The 27,358-nt window shown below is 35.8% G+C and overlaps 1 protein-coding gene across 12 annotated transcripts in view; it reads left to right on the top strand.

Annotated features, from left to right (window-relative positions):
- Positions 1-27,358, top strand: part of grid2 (glutamate receptor, ionotropic, delta 2) — a 704,448-nt gene that overhangs the window by 468,184 nt on the left and 208,906 nt on the right. Inside the window, exons 1-2 of one of the 12 annotated variants that reach the window (XM_073909349.1) lie at positions 11,276-11,373; positions 13,274-13,392. Coding sequence is in view for 1 of the 2 variants with exons in the window: in XM_073909347.1 (XP_073765448.1) it covers positions 11,341-11,373 (33 nt within the window). In the remaining variant the exon portion in view is untranslated. 12 annotated transcript variants of the gene reach the window in all.

Below are 27,358 nucleotides of genomic sequence, written 5' to 3' on the forward strand. Positions count from 1 at the left end.
ACCTGTAACCATTGACTTCTACAGTATGAAAGCAAATGCTTCTGAGGTCAGTGGTTACAGGTTTCCAGCTTTCTTCAAAGTGAAGTTTATTTATATATTAATTTCGAGAGGATGACATGCTTATGACTGACCACGGCTGGTCCTGCATTAGCTATCATATGATTTACCAATCTAAACACACATAAATGACCAGATTTCCTTAACTTAGTCATCTTCGCTTTAAAGAATCCCCCATCCACCCCTACTCCTCCCCTGCTTTCCTAAATTAATCCAGGACAGGGTGGCATGGTGGCTCAGTGATTAGCACTGTCGCCTCACAGCAAGAAGGTTACTGGTTTGAGTCCTGGCTGGGCATGTTGGTGTTTCTGTGTGGAGTTTACATGTTCTCCCCGTGCTCGCCTGGGTTTTCCTGGGTACTCCTGTTTCTTCCCACAGTCCAAAGACGTGGTATAGGTGAATTGAAAAAAAACAAATTGGCACAGTATGTAAGTGTTTTATTACCACGTAGCCATATGCTGATATAGTTGGCGGTTCATTCCTCTGTAGAAACCCTTAAAAATCAATGAATAGGCTGAGCGAACTAATTTAGAGGAGCTCTTGAGATCTACCTGAGCTCAAACTCTCCCCTCTTCCGGGACATCATACCAAACACGCTTTATTTTCAATCATCAGCTTAGTGTGAACTCTAGAAATATATGTTTTTGTGTGACACTCAAACATGTTTCGAGCAAGTAAGGGGTAAATAAACGATGACAGAATTTTCATTTTTGGGAGAATTATCCCTTTAAGAGAAGAAAGAGGTGTGAAGCAGCCAATTAAAAGCATACATTTTATCATAAAATCAATCAAACATCGATGATAAACATGAGTTACTTATGGATGATTTGTCTGTGACATTTATTGAGGCAGTTTGATCAATTAAATCTGATTCTGTCTCGCCCTTTGTTGCCATCACTCCTCGTTTTATTCTTCTACGGTATAACTCCTGCTTTGGCACTGAGACCATTGTGGTTTACAGGTGTCACTCAATTTTACCAGCTTCATTCAGCTGCCATTTCTCATCACACCTCCACTTGTCAAATGTACTACTATCGACACATACAGGCCAGGAAATTACCCAGAAGACTGTATTCTTTCCACCAATACCCCACCCTATCCACAGTTGTGGTCGCAGCCCCTAGGATAAAGGACAAATGTGGGAAGAGGTGACACAAACGATAAAGTGTAGGATGGACAAAGGTGAGATAGGAATGATCATCAGCTTATAGACGGAACTTCATTTTTGGTTTCTAATGACAGCACTGGATGCTCTTAATGATGTTTAGTACGGCTTAGTTCATCTCAGTTTTACATTTCCACTGCAGTTAAGTATTGCTTTAAGTTGGTGGGATTACAGACAAATTGCCATAGTTCCCCGGTCTCTACTGCCATGGTGTAACTTTCTGAATTGCATCTCGTTTGTAATGAGAGAAAGAGAAAAAGAGAATCCCCTCTCACTCTGCCGCTGCTTGCTAACTTTTTTTTTTTTTTTTTTTGTCATTTATTAGTGTGCATGTTTGTTTTGTAACTATACACCAACTATAAAAATATGTGGGTCTGTTATTAAGTGCCTTGAGTTTTCTTCCCCTTGCACTTCACCTCAGCTCACATGTGCAAGTTATAAATACTCAGACAGAACATGTGCACATCACCTACTGATCACAATGCAATGTTGATTAAAAAAGTCCTACAGCAGCTTTGACTGACTTTATTGTTTGTTAGGCATTTCTCGAAGCATTTAGAAAATTCAATGACACAGGTAGTAAAGATTCCCTCCAGGAAATTGATATCTGCAGTGTTTACATGTGACATTTTGGTAATAATAACAGCTTGCTTGGGACCTTAGTTGAGTGCCAGGTACTACAGTATACCCAGTGAAAATAGTCTTTACGATGACTTTTCTGGCTTACAGTTTCCCCAGCAGCGAGACCCCCCTCCCTTTTTTTGCATTTTCCCTGCTTCTTCCAACAATGGGGGATGCCAGAGGCCTTGACCTCTGATGAACGATGGCGACTCAACCCCTCATGGATGGCAATTGCCTCTTCCTACTTAGGCTGAGGGCAGCAAGTTTGTCTGTTCTCCTGACAAGTACTTCCAGCACCAGCCCTAAGCATCTGTCTACTCAGTGAAACTGATAGTTTTTCTCCAGAGACAGGGGATGTCTGACAACACGTCCCTCCCTCCATCCGGTGTAACGAAAGTTCAATTTTGAGGGAAGTAGTAGTTAGGACACAACTAAAGTAAGCTGCAGCCACTCCGAGACGACTTCCACAGAAACCTAAAACAGCAACATAAATGATCCAGGCCTAGCACTCCTTTTATCCTTCTGGTGCTCCTCCCTGGGACTCGAGACCAGTATAGATGTGCCATGCTTACCATTTACACAATTAGCTTTGCTCCACTCTGATGACTCTCACACACACCCCATAGAGTTTCATTCTTTTAACTTCTTCAAAAACTTTTAATGTTGTTTATTTCCAACAAAGAATCATTTTTTGAATCCCCTACTCCCAATCTGGTCTCTTACTTTGTTTGTGTATATGCCAATATGTTGATGTCCGTGTCTCCATTATAATGGTTCAAAGCAATCTCTCATAATTAGTTTTACCACCATGCAAGAATTAGTTTTCCACGTCATTAAATCCATTGGCTACATTCAGCTCACCTCTCTATATATCAAAACATCTAAAAGCCTCGCTGTGGCGTAATTGCTCGATTAGCCATTTCGGCTAATCACCCCTGCTAGGATGCAAAATATTCTTTTGTTTTTGCCTTCATCGAAAACGTATTAGCGTGCAGGTTGGACAGTCAACAGGGAATAGAGTTTGCGCTAATGTGTCCACTGATCTGGAAGAGGAGGGAAAAGGCACAGAGAATAAGAAGAGGCTATGCAGACGTCACTGGGAATTGCGGGGCAGGAAAGTCTATTACTAGCGAGCTTAACATCCCATCAGCTTCAGCCACTCATCAAGTATGCATGACCATTAGCAAGCACCAAGGTAGTTAAACCTTGCATATGTGGCTTTTAACATCTGCTACACCATTACCGTAGAAACCTAAATCATGTGTATTATAAAGGGCAGCACAGTAGCATAGTGGGTAGCACAATCGCCTCACGGCAGGAAGGTTGCTGGTTCAAGCCCCGGCTGGGTCAGTTGGCATTTTTGTGTGGAGTTTGCATGTTCTTCCCATGTTCTGACTTTAATGTTTGTTAGGCATTTCTCAAACCAATTATCAAATCCAATGACGCAAGTAGGGATGATTCTCTCAAAGAAAACGGTATCTGCAGTGTTTACTCGTGACATTTTGGTAAGAGTGTCAGCTTGCTTGGGACCTCAGTCAAGTACCAGGTACTGTACCCAGTACAAATTTGTCTTTAACTCCATCTGACAACTCCTTTGGCTAACAGTGAAACCCCCATTTCCTGCAATGTCCCTGCTTGTCCCAACAATGGTGGATGTCAGAAGCCTTGATCTCTGATATCCCTTTCCCCCACATTCCAAAGACATGCAGGTATAGGTGAATTAAACAAGCTAAAATCGACCATAGTGTATGTGTGAATGTAAGAGTGTATGTGTGTGTCCCAGGTTGTGGCTGGAAAGGCATCTGCTGCATAACACATACAGTATGCTGGATAACTAGGCGATTCATTCTGCAGTGACGACCCCTAATTAAAAAAGGGACTAAGCAGAAGCAAAAATGAATGAATGAATGTGTATTATAAAAAGTTAAACTAGCTCACAATAGAGACTATTGGCAGACTGGAGCTTGAAAAGTTAGACTTTTGCATATAAATCAACAGATTTCACTTGCCGCAAAACCAATATTGTGTAACTAGAATTGGCTGTGTTCACATACTTTGTTCCACATCTTAAATTCTTTGTAGCTCACATTTGAGAAAAAGCTGTTATGAGACTAGGTAAAGGCGGCCCTCGGGGTACAACCAGAGTTGTACAGCATGACTTTGAGTTATATTAATATTCAGAAATGGCCCTGGCACCTTTTTCGACTTGGCGACATGCATTAATGTGTTCACCGACGCGCAAGGCAAGGTTGTAGATGCGCCTGTGTTAAATATGTGAAAACTGTACAGTGGGGAAAGACACCCCCCTCGGGTCTGACTCCCCATTTCCCCCAATTTTCCATTCCATTAGGTAGATTCAGATGTTCTTTGAGAGGAGCCGTCTTGGCCTGTAGGATTGGAGGTAGAAAGAGAAAGAGAGAAAGAGAGAGAGAGAGAGAGAATGTGAACGAGCAAGGCTATCATTGATTTGTGCTGCCTTAAAGCCGCACTTTTTCGGCACTTTTTTTTTTCTAGACATCTCCCTGTAGATTGCCAATGTGTTAAATGCCCTGGGTTTCTCTTTTCAACTGCAGCCCCTCTTCAATTTTCCAAGAGTAGAAAAGATATTTTCCTCCATATGTGTGACACGAATTTTATTATCATATTGTTAAAGGAGGAAGTGATTGAAAGATAGTGGAAAAGAGCTGGGCAGTGCTGTGCTTTTGTTCGCTCCAATCCCATATTTACTTCTTTGTTCCAAACCAGTCCTCACTTCCATTTTGTAGATATATAACTTTTTTTTTTCAAAAGGGAATATGCATTCATTCTATTGAACTAAAGTTCCTCTTGTACAGATGTACAATTTGCATAGAAGAGGTTTCAGGTTGCTTAAATATAATATTACAGCAATTTCACAATCCTAGTGAATTTAGGAAATAATACAAATCCAATGTCAGGTTGAAACCCATTTTAGATTAAAGATTATACTTTTAACTGGGGCTGCTAACCTTTTCTTAAAACACTCTTTTGTTGTACATCAATTGGGGTCATAGTTTGCTTACTTAAAAAATACACCTTTAAACACTTTTTTAACAAACTTTTGTTATGTTATTTAATGGGCCATTTCCTCCATTTAAAACTGTTATTTGCTATCAATCATTTCAGATCATAACACTTCTGAATATAGGTTAAAATATGCAAGCAGTGTCAACCTCTTGAAGTGAAAAGAAAAAGAAACAGAAAAAAAGATGCACATTTTATAGAGCTGCCAGCACATTTTTTGCTTGAAGCATGCAGTTATTACATATTTATATGGGTCATGGTATACTTGCATCAGAAATACTTCTTTTTTTTTTTTTTTTTTTTTTAAAGATTCTCACATTCATGGTCTGGAAATTTTTGTGCATGAAAATTGTCATTAAATTGGAGTCCACATGACTGGCTGTGGTGACCAACAGAAAACTGCTTATTTAAAAAGTTCAAATGTAAAACCATGCTTGTGATGCTTGTGCTGTGACAGATGTGGAAAAACACATCTTTGCTTTTTCCTGCCTTGTGATCCTAACCATACTGGATGCGACCGGTTGTGTGTGTCCCCCTAGAACAGGTCATCAGTTTACAGAGGTATACAGTAGTATGTGTTGTGACAGAACTCTGTGTTACATTAGGAAATAATGGATGATCTTAATTTTTTTATGATGTTTGTTTATTTGTTTGTTGACATTTCACTTTACTGTGGATTAGTTTTTTTCTTTTTTAGCGAGGCTGAAAATGAAAATAAAAGATGATGGAGTGCCAACTTTACTAAATTGACCCATATTGTTTTCTGAGTGCATTGTACAGAGTCTATAACTTGTTGTAAATTGCAAAAATAATACTTAATCAGTCAAACCAGGGTTATTCTGAAAACGTAGTCCCATGTACGTCCCATATAGGCCGCTGTGTGCGCTTTTTCGCAACTCAAACGTCTCTTCACGCCCACCCTGTTCTCGCGTAAACCCACCGGAGGCCGCTGTTGAGTGACCGTCTGTCTGACTGACCGTCTGTCTGACTGACTGAATGATTGACTGGTCGACTGGCCAATCGGCTGACCCACCCTCCTCCTCCTTCCCTAAACCCAACCAATTTTACAGATTGACCTGCCCGCCCGCTTACTTCCCTAAACCCAACCAACAATTTACTAAAGCCCTCCAGAAAAAGAACAGCCCACGTCTGATTTTTGCCACGTTTTCGGATTTCCCAGTCGTCATCCTGGTCTGCTCCTTTCTGCGTCTCAACTCCGCCGACATACATGACGAGCTAACTGAAAAGGAACGGCGTCATACTGCCCCGTAGCGTTTGCTTAAAAAATTAAATGCAGCCATACGTAGCTCTGGCTACATAAATCACGGTCTCCAGAAACGTCCACGGGACGTCCACGTTTCCAGAATGAGCTAGGGTTGCAATCAGTGGTGGTTATACGTTTTCTATATCAAAGAGAATGCAAAATATAAGATCAAAAATTGTCCTAAATCGAATTTGAATTTGAATTTACTACTTGACCATTAGAAAAATATGTTCTATACCAATATAAAACATAACATAGCCCTATATACATTCCTGGAGATCGCGAATTATGTAGCCGGGAGTATGTATGGCTGCATTTCATCTTTAAATGGAATGCTACGTGGCGGTATGATGACGTTCTTTTTCGCGTTTACCAGCTGACCGTTTACCTTCATATGGACGGCTTTCCTGCAGTTACTAGATTATCCAGTAGCTTTCGATTTATGTCTGCAGATTTAAGATGCAGAAAGGAACTGACGACAATGACGGGGTTTAAGTAAAGAAAAGAACACTTCCAGAAAGTGGGTAAGAAAAAAAACAGACGCCAAAAAAATAAATAATCAAGTAAATAACAGGGTTAGATTGTGGTAAAATCTGAAATTGTGGTAAAAATCAGGCGGAGACATTTTTTTACTGGATTGCGTTTTAAAATTCTCGGTTGGGTTTAGGGAAGTGTGTGAGCAGGTTAGCTGGTGCTTTTGACAACACTATTGGTTGGGTTTAAGGAAGGAGGAGGGTGGGTGAGTTGATCAGTCAGTCAGTCATTTAGTTAGTCAAAGAGTCAGTCAACAGTGCCCTCTGGTGAATTTACACAAGAACAGCACTCGCGAGAAATTTGAGATCTCAAAAAGTGTACACAGCAATCTCTGTTGGATTCACAAAAAATAATAATAAAAAAAAAATACAGAAAAAACGCACCTCCTGGGACATATTTGTCACTCTTCAGAAATGTATATATCGGTACGTTGTCAGAATGTGAGTAGTTTGAGTGTAACTTGGATGATCACATGACCTACTAGCCTACTAGCATCTGTTGCGTTGATTTTATATATATATATATATATATATATATATATATATATATATATATATATATATATATATATATATATATATATATATATATACAGTTGCTGTCAGAATTATTAGCCCCCCTGAATTATTAGACCGCGTTTATTTTTTTCACCAATTAGGCTAGTTATGTCATAATGATGGCTTGTTCTGTAGACTATCGAAAAAAAATTTGCTTAAGGGGGCTGTTCTTTTAGTTCATTATTCATTCATAGCTGTATAATAAGTATTTGTATTATTGCTACATGATGTGTATAGTCATGGAAATAAACATCTCTTGCTCTCTGACTGGATAAATGTCCCTCAGTACATAGAAGTAAAGTTCTCAAAGTAGAGGTAGCTGCCACTGCTTCAACTTATCTGGAACAAATATGTGTTGTGGCATTGCAAAACATCTTAGGACTGTAGTGAGCCAACATTCATTTTTGTTTAGAGGAATTACAGAGTACCAAGCCCCTGTGATCGTTAATTATTTATGGCGCTGTTTCACTGAAAACTTTGGCAAGAAAAAGACACTTTGAGTGCTAAACATTTATTTATTTATTTTATTTTATTTTTATTAAAAAAAAAAAAAAAAGTTAGAAAACCCAAACACAAGCATACTAACAGTATACTGTATATTTTGGAGCAAGTAATTTGTTTTATATTATGATCATTCTTTTTTTTAGCATGCAGAATGCATTACATATTGTTTTAAGGTGTGTTGGTTAGCTTAAATTAAAACTGGTGCAATGATACACTTAAGTCATTATTTGATATGATTCTCGATGCTGAACTCACAATATGACATCTCACATGATATCTATACTGTATATAGTGTATGCTATTTAAAAAAAGAGTATACTATTAGTGTTATTATTGTTATATATCATACTTATGGTAAAAAAAGCAATAATAACATTATAAAATGTAGACCTACTGTTGGTAAAATGCTAAATTTTGTAAAGTTGTGTAATTGAATAGATTTTTAAGCCTTGGTTCTCGGTGATGACATCAATTATGATGACATCATAATTCTGTGGATTAATGAATTATGCTTCACACATATGCTTGCGTTCTGTCATAGACTGCATAGAACATATTTTTCATTATAAGATTCCCTCTTGCACTATTTTCAATGTTATATCATCCAGAGTAGTTATACTTCCACTGACACACTGTATTTAGTTAACATTTAGTAAACTCACCCTTGCATCTCCAGAAAAGCAGCATGCACAACTCACTGTGTTCGCTATTATAAGAATAAAACTTCCAAAATTATTGTAGTAATCATAACTTTAATTATGATATAGTCATGATGCACGTGGTTCCCTTTACGGGGTGTCATCACTGCTTTACTGAATGTGAGTATTACTCCTGTCAGTGGGTAAAAAAATAAGTATGTATGGAAATCATAATTATACTTGAGGCTTCTGACTATGTACTGAGGCCTTAAGAAGTGAAACGATCGCTACTGTATGTGCAACAAACTGAATATGAACTCTATTAAAAAGACTGTTATGATGCATAGTTTCCGCTACATTCATTCTTCTATGGTGGGGCACCACACCAAAATTCTTTCCGCCACTGCTACATTACAGCTTCTCATTCAAAACATTGAGCCATTGTTTTTTTTTTTTTTTTCTTTTAATAGCGGGTTATAATTACACCAAAACATATTAAACGGTAAGTGAATTATAACCGCACAAACTGGCTTTTCTGTAATCATAGTTGTGCTGTGCGTTATTTGTTTAACCCTTTAAGGTAACATGCTGACGTACTGATTGACAGGGCTGCGTGATGCATGAGGCTAGCAAACACGATGTAGCTTTCAGTTAAGATGAACACAGTTTCTATAATTATACTTTATAGATAAAGGTCTATGGCTTTGCATTCAATGACTTAATCTTGCTGGAGTTTATATTCGTTTCACTTTACTTCAGGACTCATAAATGCCGCTCTGTAGGTCTATTGGAAACTAAATATTAACTAAATATTCCTAGCAAATCTAATAGATGTTGGTGACATACTTGTTATATAAATGCACTAAATCGCACTTCAGCAGCGTTTATTTGAGAGCGCACAAGAAAATCTGCACTTAAGCTGCGTATTTGACGGCGTGCAAAAGTAGTTTTGTGCACGAACTGAGGAAATCGACATGCAAGAAAATAGATTCGCATACTCATGTTACATAAATGTGATCTCGACTTGTAATGCACTCACGCCACAGGTAGTTGGCAAATCTGTTTAAAAGGCCTCCCACCACAGCTGGAAAAAAATCTGTTATGTGTTTAATAGTAATCTTAAATTATTTTTTTTATGTATGTATATAAGTACATTTATATGTTTTTACTAGGGATGCCATGACTATAAATATAATATTGAACCGTTTGGTACGACATCCACGGTTAAATACACGGTTTTGGTTTTAAATAATTTATGTGCGTTTTATATCTCCCCGAATTGACTGTGTGTGCCTGTAAGTCTATAAGCTGAGATGAGGAAACTCCTCCCCGTGAGTTACTAACCAATCACTATGCTCTAAAGTTAGGAGGCACTTAACCATCATTCCACACTTTAACATGGTTTATTTGTTTACTTAAGTACAAATATGTTTATTTTGAAATGGCCAATTTATCTTTATTAACTTCACATGTATGTTTATTTTCAAAATGTAGGAATTTATGTGTTCCCCAGTTTGTACATGGGCTACCAGCAGCTGTGAGATTTCAGTGTTATTTATTTTTTTTTTTTTTTACAGTACACTAGGAACTAGTGTAGTTTTCTTGGCTTTTAAGTTAAACAAAATGAGTATTGCAATGCATCGTTTTTTTTTCTTTCTCCTTAACCTCTAACTGTTCCTATTGCCTGTAGAAAAAAAAAAAAAAAAAAAAAAAAAAACATGTGTCAAGCCATGTGAACCGAACCGGAAACCGTGTTAAAAACCCGAGGTATGTATTGAACTGTGGGCTAACTGTATTGTTGCATCCCTAGTATTAATGTATGTATTATATCATCTTTACATCAATTAAAAAAAAATGAATTACCACTAATGCCTAATGTTTCTAATGCAGCATTTTTTGATGTTGTTTTCTCTTCTGGCTGTCATTATCAGTCTCACACAATATTTTTCAGTTTTCTGAAAGTTTTGATAACACCATAGGAACAAATGGGATTATAAAGAAATATATGTATATATACTGTATATACAGTCAGAATTATTAGCCCCCTGAATTATTAGCCCCCCTGTTTATGTTTTTACCAATTTCTGTTTAATGGAGAGCAGATTTTTTTTCAACACATATCTAATCATAGTAGTTTTAGTAACTCATCTCTAATAACTGATTTACTTTTGCCATGATGACAGTAAATAATATTTTACTAGATATTTTTCAAGACACTTCTATTCAGCTTGACATTTAATGGCTTAACTAGGTTAATTAGGTTAACTAGGCAGGTTAGGGTAATTAGGCAAGTTATTGTATAGCGATGGTTTGTTCTGTAGACATTCGAAATAAAATTGGCCTAAAGGGGCTATTAATTTTGACCTTAAAATGGTTCATAAAAAATTAAAAACTGCTTTTATTTTCGCCGAAATAAAACAAATAAGACTTTCTCCAGAAGAAAAAATATTATCAGACATATTGTGAAAATTTCTTTGCTCTGTTAAACATCATTTGGGAAATATTAAAAATAAAACAATAATAATTAAATAATAATAAAAATAATAAATAATAAAATAATAATAATTCTGACTTCAACTGTGTGTGCATGTGTGTATGTGTGTGTGTGTGTGTGTATATACACACACATACACACACACACACACACACACACACAAACACAAACACACACACACATACAAATATGTGTATAAAATAAAAAATAATTATTATAATAACTAAATTATATATATATATATATATATATATATATATATATATATATATATATATATATATATATATATATATATATATATATATATATATATATACAGTATATAGCTTTCAAAATTAACGCGTTAACGCATGCGATTAATTTTAAATAATTAACGCGTTAAAAACAATTTACGCAATTCACGCAGTTGTAGGTTTTTTTTTACTTCCTGTTGTGGTGGACGTGTGTTCAACATGCAATAAATGTGGATAAGACCAAGGAAGCACTTTTTGAAGGCAAGTTTCAGTATAAAACAATTAGTCGCATCATCAGGCTATCCAGAGTTTCATGCAATTTCGGGTGTTTCATTTTTAACTTTCGACTTCTGTTGTATGTTGATACCGCATGGCCAACAGAAAGAAAATCCTCCGCATTTCATGACTCAGTGTTCCTTTAAGGTAATAAAATCACTGCTTAGGCTACACGGTAGACTTTTAATATGAGTATAATCTTAATCATATTAAAATCGGAGTATTGGTGTCTTATGTGAATGTACTCAGAAAGTCTGTGATGAAGTCGCGAGATGCCAAAGACAGGGCATTACTCTGCCTTTCAGCATGAGCCCTCCAAGTTTAACGTGTTTCCTCATTAAACACAACGAAAGCGTATGCTTCGCGTTGTTGTGTCAGAATCCTTGTGAAATACAGTAATACTTTAGGACGCTTAGTTAAGCAAATTTGATGAACGTGATCATGCGTGTTGAATCTGAGGGGAGTCGCTCCAGTATGGAAGGCCGTTGGGGCCAAAACGTCTGCAGCGCGTTGTGTGTGTGTGTCTATGTCAGGCCCATTGAGGGGTGTCAGGGGTGGAGTGAGCGACGTATCTGAGTAGGGGCAAGAGGGGTGAGCAATGTATTTAACGACCGGTTTGCAAGAAATTATTCATTTGCAGGCATTTGGGAGTCTCTGTGCACTTGCAGGATACTCCTAGTCTTAGCAACTGGATGAATGTAAAGGAGGATTAAGCAAAATTGTTTCTACTCTATAACTAATGTTCTCAACTCACAGCAATAAAACTTTACAATGAGTGGAACAGTTTGTATTCTATAGTTTATAATTTTTCATTTTCCACATCTGCAATTCCTGTATTTTGGCATTTTTTGCAGTCCACTTATAATCCAACATGGAAATCAATGTTTTCTTTATTGGCATTGATTGTTTTGAAATGTAAATGTCATTAACATGCCTGTGTTTTAATTTCTGTAATAAATATGGCTGTCAAGCCAGGATCTTGATGGTTTATTGTGGGTATGTTGTTTACATGAAGAAATATGTGTTACAAGTTAAACAAAAATTCTATTAAACAATTATATTTTGAATTTAAATATTTTTTGTCTTGCGTTTACATTAATTTTACATTTAAATAGCCAAAATTACAAGTTTCAGTATATTTTAATCTCAATTAATCTTGATTAATTTTTTTAAAAAGGTGCGATTAATTAGTTAATTTTTTTTAATCGATTGACAGCACTAGTATATATATATATATATATATATATATATATATATATATATATATATATATATATATATATATATATTTGTTGTACTCTCCTTTTCACTGCACCCTAAGTTTACCCACCTATGATGACTTCCACTATTAAAAAAACAGAAAATGTGAAAAAAGTGCATTTTTTACAACTTTAGTATCTGTTATTCACTGCATAAGCAAATTCTTCAAAGTACACCGACGAAGGTACACTCGTCCTCTCTCTCTTTGTGTGGTAAACAAACATAGCCATGAAAGTCGTTACCATAATACATGAAGACAGAATTGACATTTTTGGGTGAATTATATCTTATAAATACAGTAAGCCGAGTCTTGGAAAAAACAAGCTCAATATCACGAGTCATATTGTTTACATCAGTGATGCACTTTGACACATTTTTCAGCATTATATTGTCTCTCTCCTATTTAAAACTAGCAATTTTGCTCAGTTTGTTTCATTTGGAAAATGTAAATGCTTTGAATGCTCTGAAAAGATGGGTGTCTAGCCACATCCAAGCAAACTCTGCTATAGCTCAGCTAAAATATTAATGCACCATCAACCAAAGATCAAAAACAAGATGCAATGTCATAATATCCGACCACAAAAAGGACAGAGTGGTTAAGCAGGCCCTGTTTTTTTCACATCAGAGTCGCAGTGTTGCTCATTAGAGTTCAGACAGGCATCGGAAATGCAGTCTTCTTCAAGCAGATCTTCAGTTTTGTGACATGGAGAAATTCTGGAGCTGTTTCGATTGCTTTCTACATTTGTGAGTAGTCTTTGGATTTAAATGATATTGTGTAAATTATTTCACATAAACAAAAAGAAAAAATAAATCTGTAATGGTAAGCACACTGCAAACATGTACTGTGTAAAAACACAATAGCCAATGCCTGCATCCGCACTGCACGCATACTGTATCTGTATTGCGAAAGGAGTATGTGTGAAACAGGCACTAGGTAGGCATAAGCAAATACATTGCTTGCTCTCTTAGGAAAGAAAAAAAGCTTATTAGAGGTTGTTTACCTTTATCTAGTTTACTTTTTCTTTCCTCTCACTGACTATGTTTTCATGGACATAAGTAATCAAATTATTTACCTTAATCTGAATAAGACAGTAATATGATTGTGTTTGCATGAGTTGCTTTTTGAATGCCTTTTAAGATCCTAAACTTCTCTGACCACATTTCTAGAACTGCTCGATCGTGCAGATTCGCACTCTATAACATCAGAAAGATCCGACCCTTCTTATCTGAACATGCAACTCCTTGTTCAAGCTCTTGTTCACTCCAAACTGGATTACTGCAACTCTCTACTAGCTGGGCTCCCAGCTAACTCTATCAAGCCTCTTCAGCTGCTCCATAACGCAGCAGCACGAGTGGTCTTCAATGAACCTAATTGAGCACATGTCACTCCGCTGCTCATCCGTTTGCACTGGCTGCCAGTGGCTGCTCGCATCAAATTCAAAGCTCTGATGTTTGCCTACAAAGCGACTTCTGGCTTTGCTCCTTCTTATCTGCTCTCACTTCTGCAGATCTATGTGCCCTCCGGAAACTTGCGTTCTGTGAATGAACGTCGCCTCGTGGTTCCATCCCAAAGAGGGAAGAAATCACTTTCGCGGACGCTCACGTTCAATCTGCCCAGTTGGTGGAATGAACTCCCTAACTGCATCAGAACGGCAGTCACTCGCTGTTTTCAAGAAATGACTAAAAACTCAACTATTTAGTCTCCACCTCACTTCCTAATCTGCAATTGCCTCTCTGGATATACCACTAACTGTACTCAAAAAAAAAAAAAAAAAAAAAAAAACTAAAATTTTACTAAAAAATAACAAAAAAAATTACTAAATTACTAAAAAAATTACTAATAATTTCCCTCTTAGACTTTACAGACCTGAAACTTGCCTATAGCACTTATTCATTGTTGCTTTTATAGTTGTGTAAATTGCTTCCTTGTCCTCATTTGTAAGTCGCTTTGGATAAAAGCGTCTGCTAAATGACTAAATGTAAATGTAAATGTAAGATCCTGTTTTACTTGTTATGGCACTATCTACATTTCCTCTGGAGTTTCATGTACTTTTGGGTGTTTTGTTTTTAATTTGTCGACTTTAACAGCAGTTTGGCATTTTCGCTTTGATTCAGTAACATTTCATGCATGCCCTCCTTGATAAGCGAGATAATGGATGCGAGGAACTGTTGGAAGAGTGTTGTTTTAATGGGATTTGATACCACAAGCCATATGCGAAAAACACCCCTGCATTTTGCAGGTGCAGCTGTCTGTGATCCTTTACAGTGATCCTGTGATCCTTTACTGACTTGGTGGGTGCAGAAAATTGTGTCAAACAGCCGTTTGTGTATAAACTATCCTGTCAAAAGATGCGGCAAAAGTCCCATATGACAAAAAAGTCCTATGTGATAAAATCGCTATCCTGCACATGTCTTAATTCGATTTCTGTTTAGTTCAATTATGACCTCAATCAGATTAAATTAATCAAAATTGGTTGAGTTTGTAATAATAATAATTGTTCCTAAACAACTAAAGCAATCATCTAAATTTGTCTGCTGTGCTTTGAGATGGCACTGATGCAGATAGGTGGGTGTGTTGATTCCCAAAGCATGTTAAAATAGCTTAAATGAGATTATTGCACTCTGCTTAGGCGCAAGCATGTATACAGTCAGTATCTCAACAATATTTATTGATCTTTGTTGGGCAGCCAACCCTATGGCCCCCTCACATGCCAGGACGTGTGTGCTCAGTCACCTTTTGCCCTCCACTTACTAAGCAACTGCATATGCAGAATATGCCAAATGCATGCATAGTGAAAGTGTTTTGATGCAGGAGAGGGTTATAGGTCAGACCCCCAGTGTGCCCTCCTGCAGTCCACCAGTAGAATTACAGCATGTAAACCAGAGGATTATCACAGACGGCAGCGTTTAGACTCTCCATGCCTCGGCGGATCAGCACATTCCCATGTTCCAGCTCCAGACGGATTAACACAACCCGGCGAGTCTATAGCGTTCTCACCTCAAAGCCTGGACTTGCCAGTTGTTTCCCTCACCCTCTTTCTCACTCTCTAGCTCCTTTTTCCAGCTTTCTCCCATGTCTCTGACTTTGATCACCACAGGCTCCTCTGCTGCCTGCTGGTAATTACCAGGTGCTGATGAAGCCGTCAGAACAGGGGAAAAAAGAGTGTGTCACAGGTGCTGGGTTTACTTTACTAAAGGTCAAGCAAAGGTGTGAATACTTCAAGAAAGAACAAAAAAAAAAAAAAAGAATACTGTGGGGTTAGTTCTGACTCTGAAACTTGAACGTCAAAGGTGTCTTATGTCAGAAGGATTCATAAAAGAGAAGCATGGCTGTTTGCGTAACTATTCTTCAATGTAATGCCCAAGGCTATAGTCTGTGCTGGACAAAAAGCAGGAATTATGTGTCCTTCGTATACAGCGTGGCTGTAGTGCACATTGTCTGAGATGAGCATGCTTTATTTTCTGAATCTAAAGTTCATTCTTTTTTGGGGGCGCTGTAGTTATATTTTAGCTATGCGCTATTGCTAATTTGAAAAGAGTAATTAAGGGCTATGATAAGGCAGTTATTCCAAATGCCAGATAAGAATGTGTGTATGCATGCGACCTATAGGCACATTCTGAAAATGTACCTCTACATATATTTCTGGAGACTGTGAAATACATCCTAAGGCCTATGTTTTTTTTTTTTTTTTTTTTTTTTTTTAATCCACGAGTGGCCGCAGTGTATGGTTTTTGAGATCTCAAATTTCTTTGGCGAGTGCCATTCATGCTTGTTGTTTCCATGTAAATCCACCAGAGGCTGCTGTTGACTGACTGTTTGACTGACTGAATGACTACTGACTGACTGATCAACTGACCCACCCTCCTTCTTCCCTAAACCCAACCAATTTTATTGATTGACCTGCCCATCCACTTCTTCAAACCCAACCAACAATTTTCAGAATCAATTCAGTAAAAGAAATAATTTTTGTGGGATTTTTGTCTTACCTGCTTTCTGGAACTGTTTTTCACTGGACTTGAACCCTGTCCTCGTGGTAAACTTCGAGGATCTAAAGATCTCAGCATCTCAAGTCCGCCGATGTGCATGGCAAGCTAACGGGACAAACTGGTTACAGTGGAAAAGCTGTCCATACAGAGGAAAGAGACCACCAAGTATCATTCGTTTAAAAAATGAAATGCAGCTAAATGTACTTCTGGCAACATAATTCACGGTCTCTAGAAATTTTTCAGAAATTTTCAGAATGAGCCTATGTTGTATGTATGTATTCAAATGGTATATAAAAATGGTAAAGTTAGTAATTGAAGTGTTGATGGAAATAATGCATGCTAACCTTTAGCCATTTCATGAAAATTTTCAAAAAACAATTTACAAGCACTTGAAAGACTTTTTGTGCCTCATTGGGATGTCACTTGCAGAGCACAAGCTTCTGAAGGGAAGATAGTGGACTTAGGTAATGGGCCGCAGATCAAGTTATTGTTCTGTAAGCATACATCAGTACCAGTACTCCAAATCAATACTGATGTTGTCTTTTTTATATTGTTACAGTATTATACAAAGGACAAAAAGAAAATAATGAGAAAAATAATGACTATATTGTGAGTATACAAAGTGAAGTAAAGTGGTGCACAGATGAACAAATCATGAACGGGTGTTATCTGCAGCTCACTGATACCAAAGAGCAGTAGATGGTGTTGAGCATTGTTCACAGCAACTGCAGGGCCACCGTGCAGCAAATCACCAGCAGTTACAACAGTGGTCACCGTGCATTGTGTCACACTACATGATTCATCGCAGACTTCTGTGTAAATGCCTATGTAGTCAATCAACTGTCTAAGTCATGCTAACCGGAAACCATCACCAACAGTGAATGACATTGTGAAACTGGCTCAAGATCAAAACTGAACCATTGATGAATGAAGGAAAGACTGAGGAATCAGTGTACCTGGTGCATCACTTCAATAGACATGTGTGAATAAGCTGTAAAGTTTTGCTGAATTCTTTTAAAATAGCCAGTTTTTTGGGGTGTGTGTGTGTGTGTGTGTGTGTTTCCCCTTCATATGATAAAAGTCAATAAGGACTTGACCTGGCAAGCTTCAAAAAGGAATTTAAAGTGGTTCCATAAAACATGGCTCAATAACTCATACAGCTTTGAGACAGCCTGAGGGGCAGTAAATAAAGGCTGATGAAATTATTTTAATTTTGGCTGAACTATTCCTTTGAAGCAAATAAATATGTTATCATTACATTCACAGTTGTAAGTAGCTTGCAATGCATTATTGCTGAAAAGATCCAAAAAAAATTCATCAATAAATCCGTCAGTCAATCAGTCAATCAATCAATCACACTATGGAACAGTAATCCCTGTTGTAGGCTAATAACAGCGCATCTTAGTATCAGGGTCAGTGCTCTTTCAAGGTGCTTCCCCAGCGAGAGATGGAGCATCACGCCACAGCTAGAGAACAAAATCGCAAAACGGCATTCCTCTGTGAAAAAGCACTTAACAATCCACAGCCTGAAATATTCAACAGGGCCACATCATTATCCGCTGGCAGGAAGCGGAGGCTACATCATACAGGCTTTATGATGTGGGCTAATCCCATATACAGAACGCTTCCTCATGACTGAATCAGTGCATCCCTGAAGCCCACCGCCTCCGGCCTCACGCAGCAGATCAAGAGCGGATGGAGGGATCTGGGGTTAGGATCCCACAAGTCTCTTTGAACTTTCATCACAATGCTGTTTTTAGGGCTGCATCAACATGTTACACTTTTTTTCTATAATCTGGGGCAAAAAAAAAAAAAAATTAAAAAAGAAAAAAAAGGACAGCTTTGCAACTTGTTTTTTTTTTTTTTTTCTTTGATAAGCCTTTTTATGCATGTTACATAATATGGGATCTTTTTATATATACTGTATACTTTCACCCCTTAATCTGCACGTTTCCACCCATGGCACCATTGCAGGAGTAACAATTTATGTTCACTGCTGTAGCAACTAGAGATTTACAATGTCTGCATGTCTGCAACAGCAAAAAAAAAAAAAAAAAAAAAAAAAAGAGTATATAAAAATGTTGTAGGATGTAGCAGAGAGAGTTTCTATCCAAAGACTCCCGAAATCTGAGCCACTGACACAATTAGCTGTTTCCATCCACCTATTTAAGGCACAGTTTGGAATATAGCATTAGAAATGCTTAATAAAACACCAAGATGAAGACAAACTGCTAATAAAAACATGTGCACAACTAAGTAGTATAAACTTTTAGTCCAATAGAAGAAAGGGTGCGAAAACTAGAAGGAAGATGGAAACACATTTACTGAATAAATTCCAGCATTTACATAAAGAAAAGCATGTGATTTTGTTAATTAATGGAATAACCAGTGGACGGACCACATTGTAAAAATGTTGAAACATCTGAAATGTTGTTTTAGTCATTGTAAATTGCCTTAGCTAAAACCTGTCGTCACAGTGGTTCAGTATTATTACCTCCCAGTCCTATTATTACCTCTCTCCCAAACTGTCTTGAGCAGCTTTCGTTGTTCATTGTTCTTAGACTTCATCATCTAAAGCGTAAATAGTTTGTAATATAAGAATCCCAGATTTAGTATATTTTTGTTGTAAGTACAAAGTAGTTTCACAGTAGTTAATTGTCCAAATGGTCCCACCCTTCACAATAAAATTTAATTAGTTATCATGAATTAACAACTAACACTTCTATGCAATTAGTTAAGCATTGTTATTGCTGACCATTGAATTTACTAGTAGATTTTTTAAGATCAATATGTGTGTTTTTTACACTATTTAATGCAGTATGACATAAGTGAGAATCCTTTTACTTACATAAACAAAGATTAATATATGCTATAAAATTGATTTTTCATTGGTGTTTCCTCTAACATATTGCATATTAACTATTGTTTTCAAATAAAACCATATTGTTGTTTTGCTGAATAAATGTTGCAGTTTATGTCGGCTAGCAAATCAAGGCAAAAACAGGAGCAGCTTGACTAGTGTAACTTCATTCTGTTATAAATGAGATTGTTTTTAACTGTAATAACTTCATTATAATATTAAAAGATATAAACCGCATTAGGTAATTTAAAGCCATGTTTTCTAGCTATTATATATATATATATATATATATATATATATATATATATATATATATATATATATATATATATATATATATATATATATATAAAATAAATAAGGAAAATATCATGGTAAATTTAATGGAGTAAAGTTTGGTATATTTACCTTCAGCCCACTGAATCAAGTTTGGTTTTGGTCCTCTTCTGGAAAGCAGCAACTCATTTGCATTTAAAGGGATACACACAAAAACTGCTTGTCTCCCAGGCATATTTTCAATTGAAACTTCACAAGTACATTCTGACTCTAGAGATTTAATTTATATTTTATGAAAAGGGCCATAATATGTTCTCTTTACACTGCTTTATATGTAATTCAGAGGGCTATTTGCAGTCGTTCTTGACGTCTTCTGTTTGTTTGTCTGTCTCTCTCTCTTGCTCGCTCTTCCTGGGAGGCATGTTGTTGGAGAAGGTTGAGTCAGTCCACACTCTGTCAATGTCTTAATAGGATGAGGAGGAAGTATTTCACAGTTGCCCTAGATATTGCTGAAGGGGATGATAGTCTGTAGCCAGCTCTAATTTTTAACGCAGCGGTAAGAAAGGAAGTACACTTCATTAATGGTGCTTGCTTTTGTCAAGAGAGAAGTCATTTCAGATCTGTGGTGATTTAGACATCATATGGATGCAAATCAAATATAAATTTCAGTTTATATGCAAATGCATATATATAGGCTACAGGCAGAATTTATTTTGTGTCATTTTGCTGTTTGTTTGCTTTTATTCTCTTTATAATATTGACTGAATTCAGATTTTTAAACATTATTATTATTATTATTTTATTATCATTATTATTATTATTATTGTTGTTGTAGTAATAATAATAATAATAATAATAATAAGGATAATAATAATAATTCTTCTTCTTATTATTATTATTATTATTATTATTAATATTTTTATTATTTTTTAAAGTTTTTATTTGTATTTATTGAAATAATTTCTTGTCTTGGCTAAAATACTTTGATATGCATTTTTAATGTTTCTAGTTTTTCTACTACACTGTAAAAAGTATATCTGTTAATTAAAGATTTGTGGTGCATGGTGGACTGAAGAAGATTTTTGCAAAAATGCTGCAAACAATGAATATATGTTTATATATTAAATACAAACATTAATGGTTTGAAACAGCAAAACTGTTTCAAACAATTTAAATATGTTTATATATTAAATACAAACAAATAAAGTAAAGTAGTGTTTAACTTAATCTGTTTTCTTAAATTCAACCCAAAAAAAATGTTTACAACCACTTAACAAAAAATTGTAAACAAATAAAGTAAATGAAGTAGTGTTTAACTTAATCTGTTTTCTTAAATTCAACCCAAAAAAAATGTTTACAACCACTTAACAAAAATTTTAAAACCAAGGATTCATCTTTGAATATTTTTTTTTTCAGTGTTTTCTGTTTATTTACAGATGTTAATTGCATTATGGAAGTTTTATTTCTGCTCTGGTGACTTTTGATGTTGAAAACTCTACAGTTTCAAAAGTGACGTTCGTTGACATTTCAGTAGTTTGAGACAAGTTGTTTAAGATATAATACAGAGAGATTTGTCAATTAAAATAACAGAAAAGCACTGGCAGTTTGTTACCATGCTTTGTACCGTAATTTACAACACAAACACTATATAAAAATATTTTTAAAATATCATTTTTAACTATTAAAGATAAATTTTCTAAATTTTCAACATAAAAACGTTTTGGAGGAAAGATCAAGATCAATCATTAAATAAAATAATAATAAAACATCAATCATCAAATACAAATACAAATACAAATATTTGTTACAGTGTATTAATTCAATTATTATGTTGTTGGTATTATAATTATTATACATTTTATCATCATCATCATTATTATTATTATTTTATTTATTATTGAAATGTATTTATTTATTTTATTTATTTATTTAATTTTCTTTGTGGGGCTGCAAGGTGGTGCAGTGGGTAGCACATTCGCCTCACAGCAAGAAGGTTGCTGGTTCAAGCCTCAGTTGGGTCAGTTGGCGTTTCTGTGTGGAGTTTGCATGTTCTCCTGGTAATGGTGTGGGTTTTCTCCTGGTGCTCCGGTTTCCTCCACAGTCCAAAGACTTGAGCTATATGTGAATTGGGTAGGCTAAATTTTCCATAGTGTATGTGTGGGAATGAGTGTGTATGGATGTTTCCCAGTGATGGGTTGCATCTGCTGTGTAAAACATATGCTGGATAAGTTGGCAGTTCATTAAGCTGTGGCGACTCCAGATTAATAAAGGGACTAAGCCGAAAAGAAAATGAATGCATGGATTTTCATTGTGTTTTTTTATTGTATAAATGCATTTGAATTTAAACTGAATCTTTATAAAAATTATAGATTATTTTATTTTGGCTAAATACTTTAATGCATGATATAATAATATAGGTTAATGCAAATGTTATGTATGCAGCTGTTACCTCATAATATACTGTATTTACTTACAGTTTGACACATTGTGTATTAAAACAACACACTTTCTGATCTGGGCTGCTATGAACAATAATGAATCTTAAAAATAATAAATGCATACCTTCCCCTTTGTTATATAAACTTTTATAAAATTCAATTTCAACAACATTTTTGAATAATGGTAATGCTGTAAGCTATGGTCTTTTTGGAAACTTCAAAAAACTAATTAGTGGACACAGTGCATATTTTTAGATGATGAATCTTTGACTGTGTGGTTGTACTCAAAACGTGCTCACAAGTTTTCAATCTCAATTTATAATTGTTTTTAATCTTTTGTGTAAACTAATTGACTTTGTTCAAAAAGCTTTATTAAAATGGCACACATTCACCTTTCTGAAGCTCTGCGCTGCGTCTGAAGATTAAACATTAAATAGATTGGCTTTAGTCCAAAGTTAACAGTCAAATTCATTATTGTTTATCCAATAATTATTTCAAATGAATATTTCATTTTTCTGATAACTATGTTTACAAAGCTCTTTTAATCGGAAACACATACTCATTTGTGTTTTATTTTTTTTTATAATTATTCTTTTTATTTTACTCTGTAATTATTTTATGAATGTGTTTTTCAGTTGGAAATTACTTATAGTACTTTTACTTGCCATATTTTCATTTTAATTCATCTAAGGTTAAACACAATAACCTCTGCTATAACCATATCCTACTTCAATTAACAAAAAAGAGTCTGTCTGTTGTAGAAAAACAGTAGTTATAATTCCTGTTACCCAAATTACAACAAGAAAAAAAATAATATTTATTTATTTATTTATTTATTTATTTATTTATTTATTTATTTATTTATTTATTTATTCATTTATTTATTTATTTGTTTGTTTGTTTGTTTATTTGTTAATGTGAATACTTTTTAACATATTTTTGAATCGTTGGTGGATAAATTGGAACAATCCAAAAATTAGACCTTTTTAAAGATTGGCATAACATCGGTTTATTTTAATGTTTAATTTTATTATTATTGTTATTATTAGTAATAGTAGTAGTAGTGGCGCAGTAGGTAATGCTGTTGCCTCACAGCAAGAAGGTCGCTGGGTTGCTGGTTCAATCCACGGCTAAGTTGGCGTCACTGTGTGGAGTTTGTGTGGAGATTGGTCTCCCTGCATTCGTGTGGGTTTCCTCCAGGTGCTCCGCTTTCCCCCACAGTCCAAAGACATGCGGTACAGGTGAATTGGGTAGGCTGAATTGTCCATAGTGTATGAGTGTGTGTGAATGAGTGTTTGTGGATATTTCCCAGAGACGGGTTGGGGCTGGAAGGGCATCTGCTGCGTAAAAACGTGCTGGATAAGTTGGCGGTTCATTAAGCTGTGGCGACCCCAGATTAATAAAGGGACTAAGCTGACAAGAAAATGAATGAATACAGCACAGGCTGCATTATTCCAATCACTAAAAGTGTGCCTTAACGTATTAAAACAGCTCATTGAAAGATCAATTTCTAAACCTCTTTTTCCATGGCACCGATTCAGTAAGCTGATGGAAGCATTCCTCAGAGATTTTACTTCATGCAGACCTTGATTGTATCGAGTGGTTATTTGAGTTACCTTTGTTTTTATCATTAATCATCAATTTGATGGTCAGTCATCTCTGATCTCTGGCTTCAACAAGACATTTTCACCTACAGAACTGCTGCTCACTAGATATTTTCTCCTTTTCTGGCCTTTCTCTGTAACCCCTAGAGATGATTATGAGAAAATCATAGTAAATCAGCAGCCTCTGAAATACTCAGAAGAGCTTGTCAACAACAATGCTGAATCTTAAGTCACTTAAACACCCTTTAATTTCCTATTCCATGATTGGTTATTAACCCCAGATTTGATATTTGTATTTAAAAAGTTTTACAGGTGTACCTAATAATGTGGCCAGTGAGGGATACCCTATTGGTTTAATGAAACTGTGAATTTACAAATGGTATTTGATATCTGCCAAAACAACAACAGCAAAAACAGTTACTAAACCTTAACTATAATAAAACTATGGTTTATTTTCAAACAGTTGGATATTTTTAAATTAGTAGTTTATTAAGCTAAGGTTTGTTAGTGAGAATTGTACCTTAAATTAAAGTTTCAAGAGTTCACACTTAGCTGATGATTTATCATAAGCACATTTGGCATGCTGTCCTAGGAGAGAGCCCTGCGCTACAGGGATCCGAGAGCCCAGGGCTCTCTCCCATTCGCAGAGTAAGAGGGGGGATTGAGATAAGGGAGATCTCTAAAACTAAAGCTGAAGTGGCTAAGGTAAAATTCTTTAAGAAAGAAAGATACTGATGCTGGGAGCTAGACAAAATGCCTATTTTGCGGACATGGGGAGAACATATCAACTCCGCACAGAAACACCTACCAGCCCGGCTAGAACCAGAGCCAGCGATGTTCTTGCTGTGGGGCAATAGTGCTAACCACTGGGCCACCGTGCCGTCCAAATTATGAGAAAAAACAAGGAGAAGGGGGTTTCTTCCAGACGAAGATAAATGTGGAATGAAGACACATTTTTTTTAGTAACTTATAAATCATGAATGAAGGATCATGATTAGTTATGTGATCCTCTCGAAATTAGTTTATAAATATACTTAATTTAAGATACAATTAAATATAAAAAAATATATAAAACACTTGTTGTAGTCGGTGTAGTGGTTAGTGCGTCGACACTTGCCATCCAGTGCTGACACTGTACTCAGTTCGATACCACCTTGCGGCCCTATCTTTCCCCTCTCTTTACTCCCCATGCTATGTTGTCAATTATCTCTACTTTCCAATCCAATAAAATGTGAAAACCCTGAAAAAATTATAATAAAAAAATAATAAAAGACTTGTTGTACAGTACAACATGGTAACCAATTTAGGCATTACTAATGTTACCAATGGATACAATGTTTTTCGGTGTTTCTTTGGGGTGGTTAAGGGGAAATAGAGCATTGTGTAGGTGCCACGTGTCATTAAAAGTGATTAGTTGGCTTGTAATCATAAGAAAATCAATTTAAGTGCTATTTATCACCAACATGTTTATATAGTGCTATATAGCACCTTAACCCCACAACAAAAAAATGCTGGAGAACCTTTATAGATTCTGCTTAGCACTTAAATAGTTTCTTCTACGAATATGAAAGAACCTTTTTTTTTTTTTTTGAAGGAAACTTTTTTCAGTGTAAGGCTGCAGAATAATGTATGTGTAAATGTTCGAGACCAAGCTCAACATTTTCAATCCATTTAAGTGTGCTTATTCTTCCATTCACACAGAATCTGTCTGGCTAGACTGATGTTTGATGTACAGCCTGGAGCTTCGTTCTCCTTTCAGCAGTCCCAGGTGTGCTGTGTCACAACCCAGCCTTAATTCTGCTTTAGTTTTAGCAGACACAGAGAGAAAAAACTGCCTTATTGAACATTTGTACATGTCTTGTACTTCATTTCCATGGGGGCGATTGCGGTGCACCTCAGTGTGGTTTCTCTTCAAACAAACAGAATAGACTGGAAACCCTGAAGAGAGTTTGTCTGAGCAGAAACTTTTTCTCTCATTAGACAAGCTCATTATGAGACATTGATGTGTGTTTGTGAGTGAATCAGTCTAAACTGTTGAAAGGAAGCAACAGACCACCTGCGGTTCAGATGTCAGCTGTGGTAAAGCTGTGGAGGCATCTGCTAGTATCAGCCTGATAATGCACTCCACTGCTTGCTAGTGAGCATGTTAAAACAAATATCAGATTTTGGTACAAGATTTGCAATGCACGAAAAATGTATGCATGTAAAATCTGATTATGGTTAAGTTTATGAAAAACTTTTACATGTATAGCGAAGTTAAATGTATTTAAATGTTTTATATATTGTGATTTATATATTAACAAAATCTAAAAAGTAGTTTGTTTAAATATGTTTTTGTATTAGTGGTGTGCTGTTATCGGTGTTAACGTTAACGAAAGACTCTTATCCGTTAATCTATTCTCAAAGTTGGGTTGGGAGCTGGGTCTTTTCTATGCAATTTATTTTCATTATCATAGTAGAACAGTTTCTCAAGCAGTTTGTTATGTATTTTGGAAACAGGAGATGAGCCCCTGGTCTAAAGTGCTAACTGGCTTGTGAAACCCTTTCTCAAAGACTTGCATTTATCCACTATTTAGGTAGCACACATATTCTGAATGCCTTTGGCAGAATTCGAATGCACCATTTTAAACTCGATTAATCTAGATTAATTCCAAGATTACAGTGAGATTAATATAAATTTAAAAAATCAATAAATGAATCTATGCCCATCTATTATTTGTATGCATATTTATATTCATGTACTACTCAAACATAAAACATATGTTTATATCCACAAGATGTATATATGATTTTGCTTACATATTTACAAATAAAATGAACATTAAGTATAACATTATTAATATAACACATTATTAATAAAACACAAGTTATATACAGTATTACAAGCAAATATACAAGCATTTGTGTACACTGTAAAAAGTAACTTTACTTTAAAAAGTTTACTTTACTGATTACCTCACATTTAGGAAGCAAATAATTCACCAACCTGGATTAACTCATTCACTCATTCATTTTCTTTTTGGCTTAGTCCCTTTATTAATCCAGCGTCGCCACAGCAGAATGAACCGCAAACTTAACCAGCATATCTTTTACACAGCAGATGGTCTTCCAGGTGCAACCCATCTCTGGGAAACATCCATACACACTCATTCACACGCATACACAACGGACAATTTAGCCTACCCAATTCACCTGTACCGCATGTTTTTGGACTGTGGGGGAAACTGGAGCACCCAGAGCAAACCCACCTGAACACAGGGAGAACATGCAAACTCCACACAGAAACGCCAACTGATCCAGCCAAGGCTCAAACCAGCGACCTTCTTGCTGTAAGGCAACAGCACTACATACAGCGCCACCATGTCACCACTTTGAGCTACTATTACTAACTATTACTTTTTGTAGGTAACTTGTTTGCCTTAACTTGTTTATTGCTTGCTAAACAACACAAGTACTGATTACTCAATATGATGTGTTCAATTAACTTACAAATTGTAGTTATGCTTAGTACACCTTACTTGCAGCAAAGCAGAATTCTCAACTAG

This window comes from Danio rerio, chromosome 8 (assembly GCF_049306965.1).
Source record: "Danio rerio strain Tuebingen ecotype United States chromosome 8, GRCz12tu, whole genome shotgun sequence".
Taxonomy (NCBI): domain Eukaryota; kingdom Metazoa; phylum Chordata; class Actinopteri; order Cypriniformes; family Danionidae; genus Danio; species Danio rerio.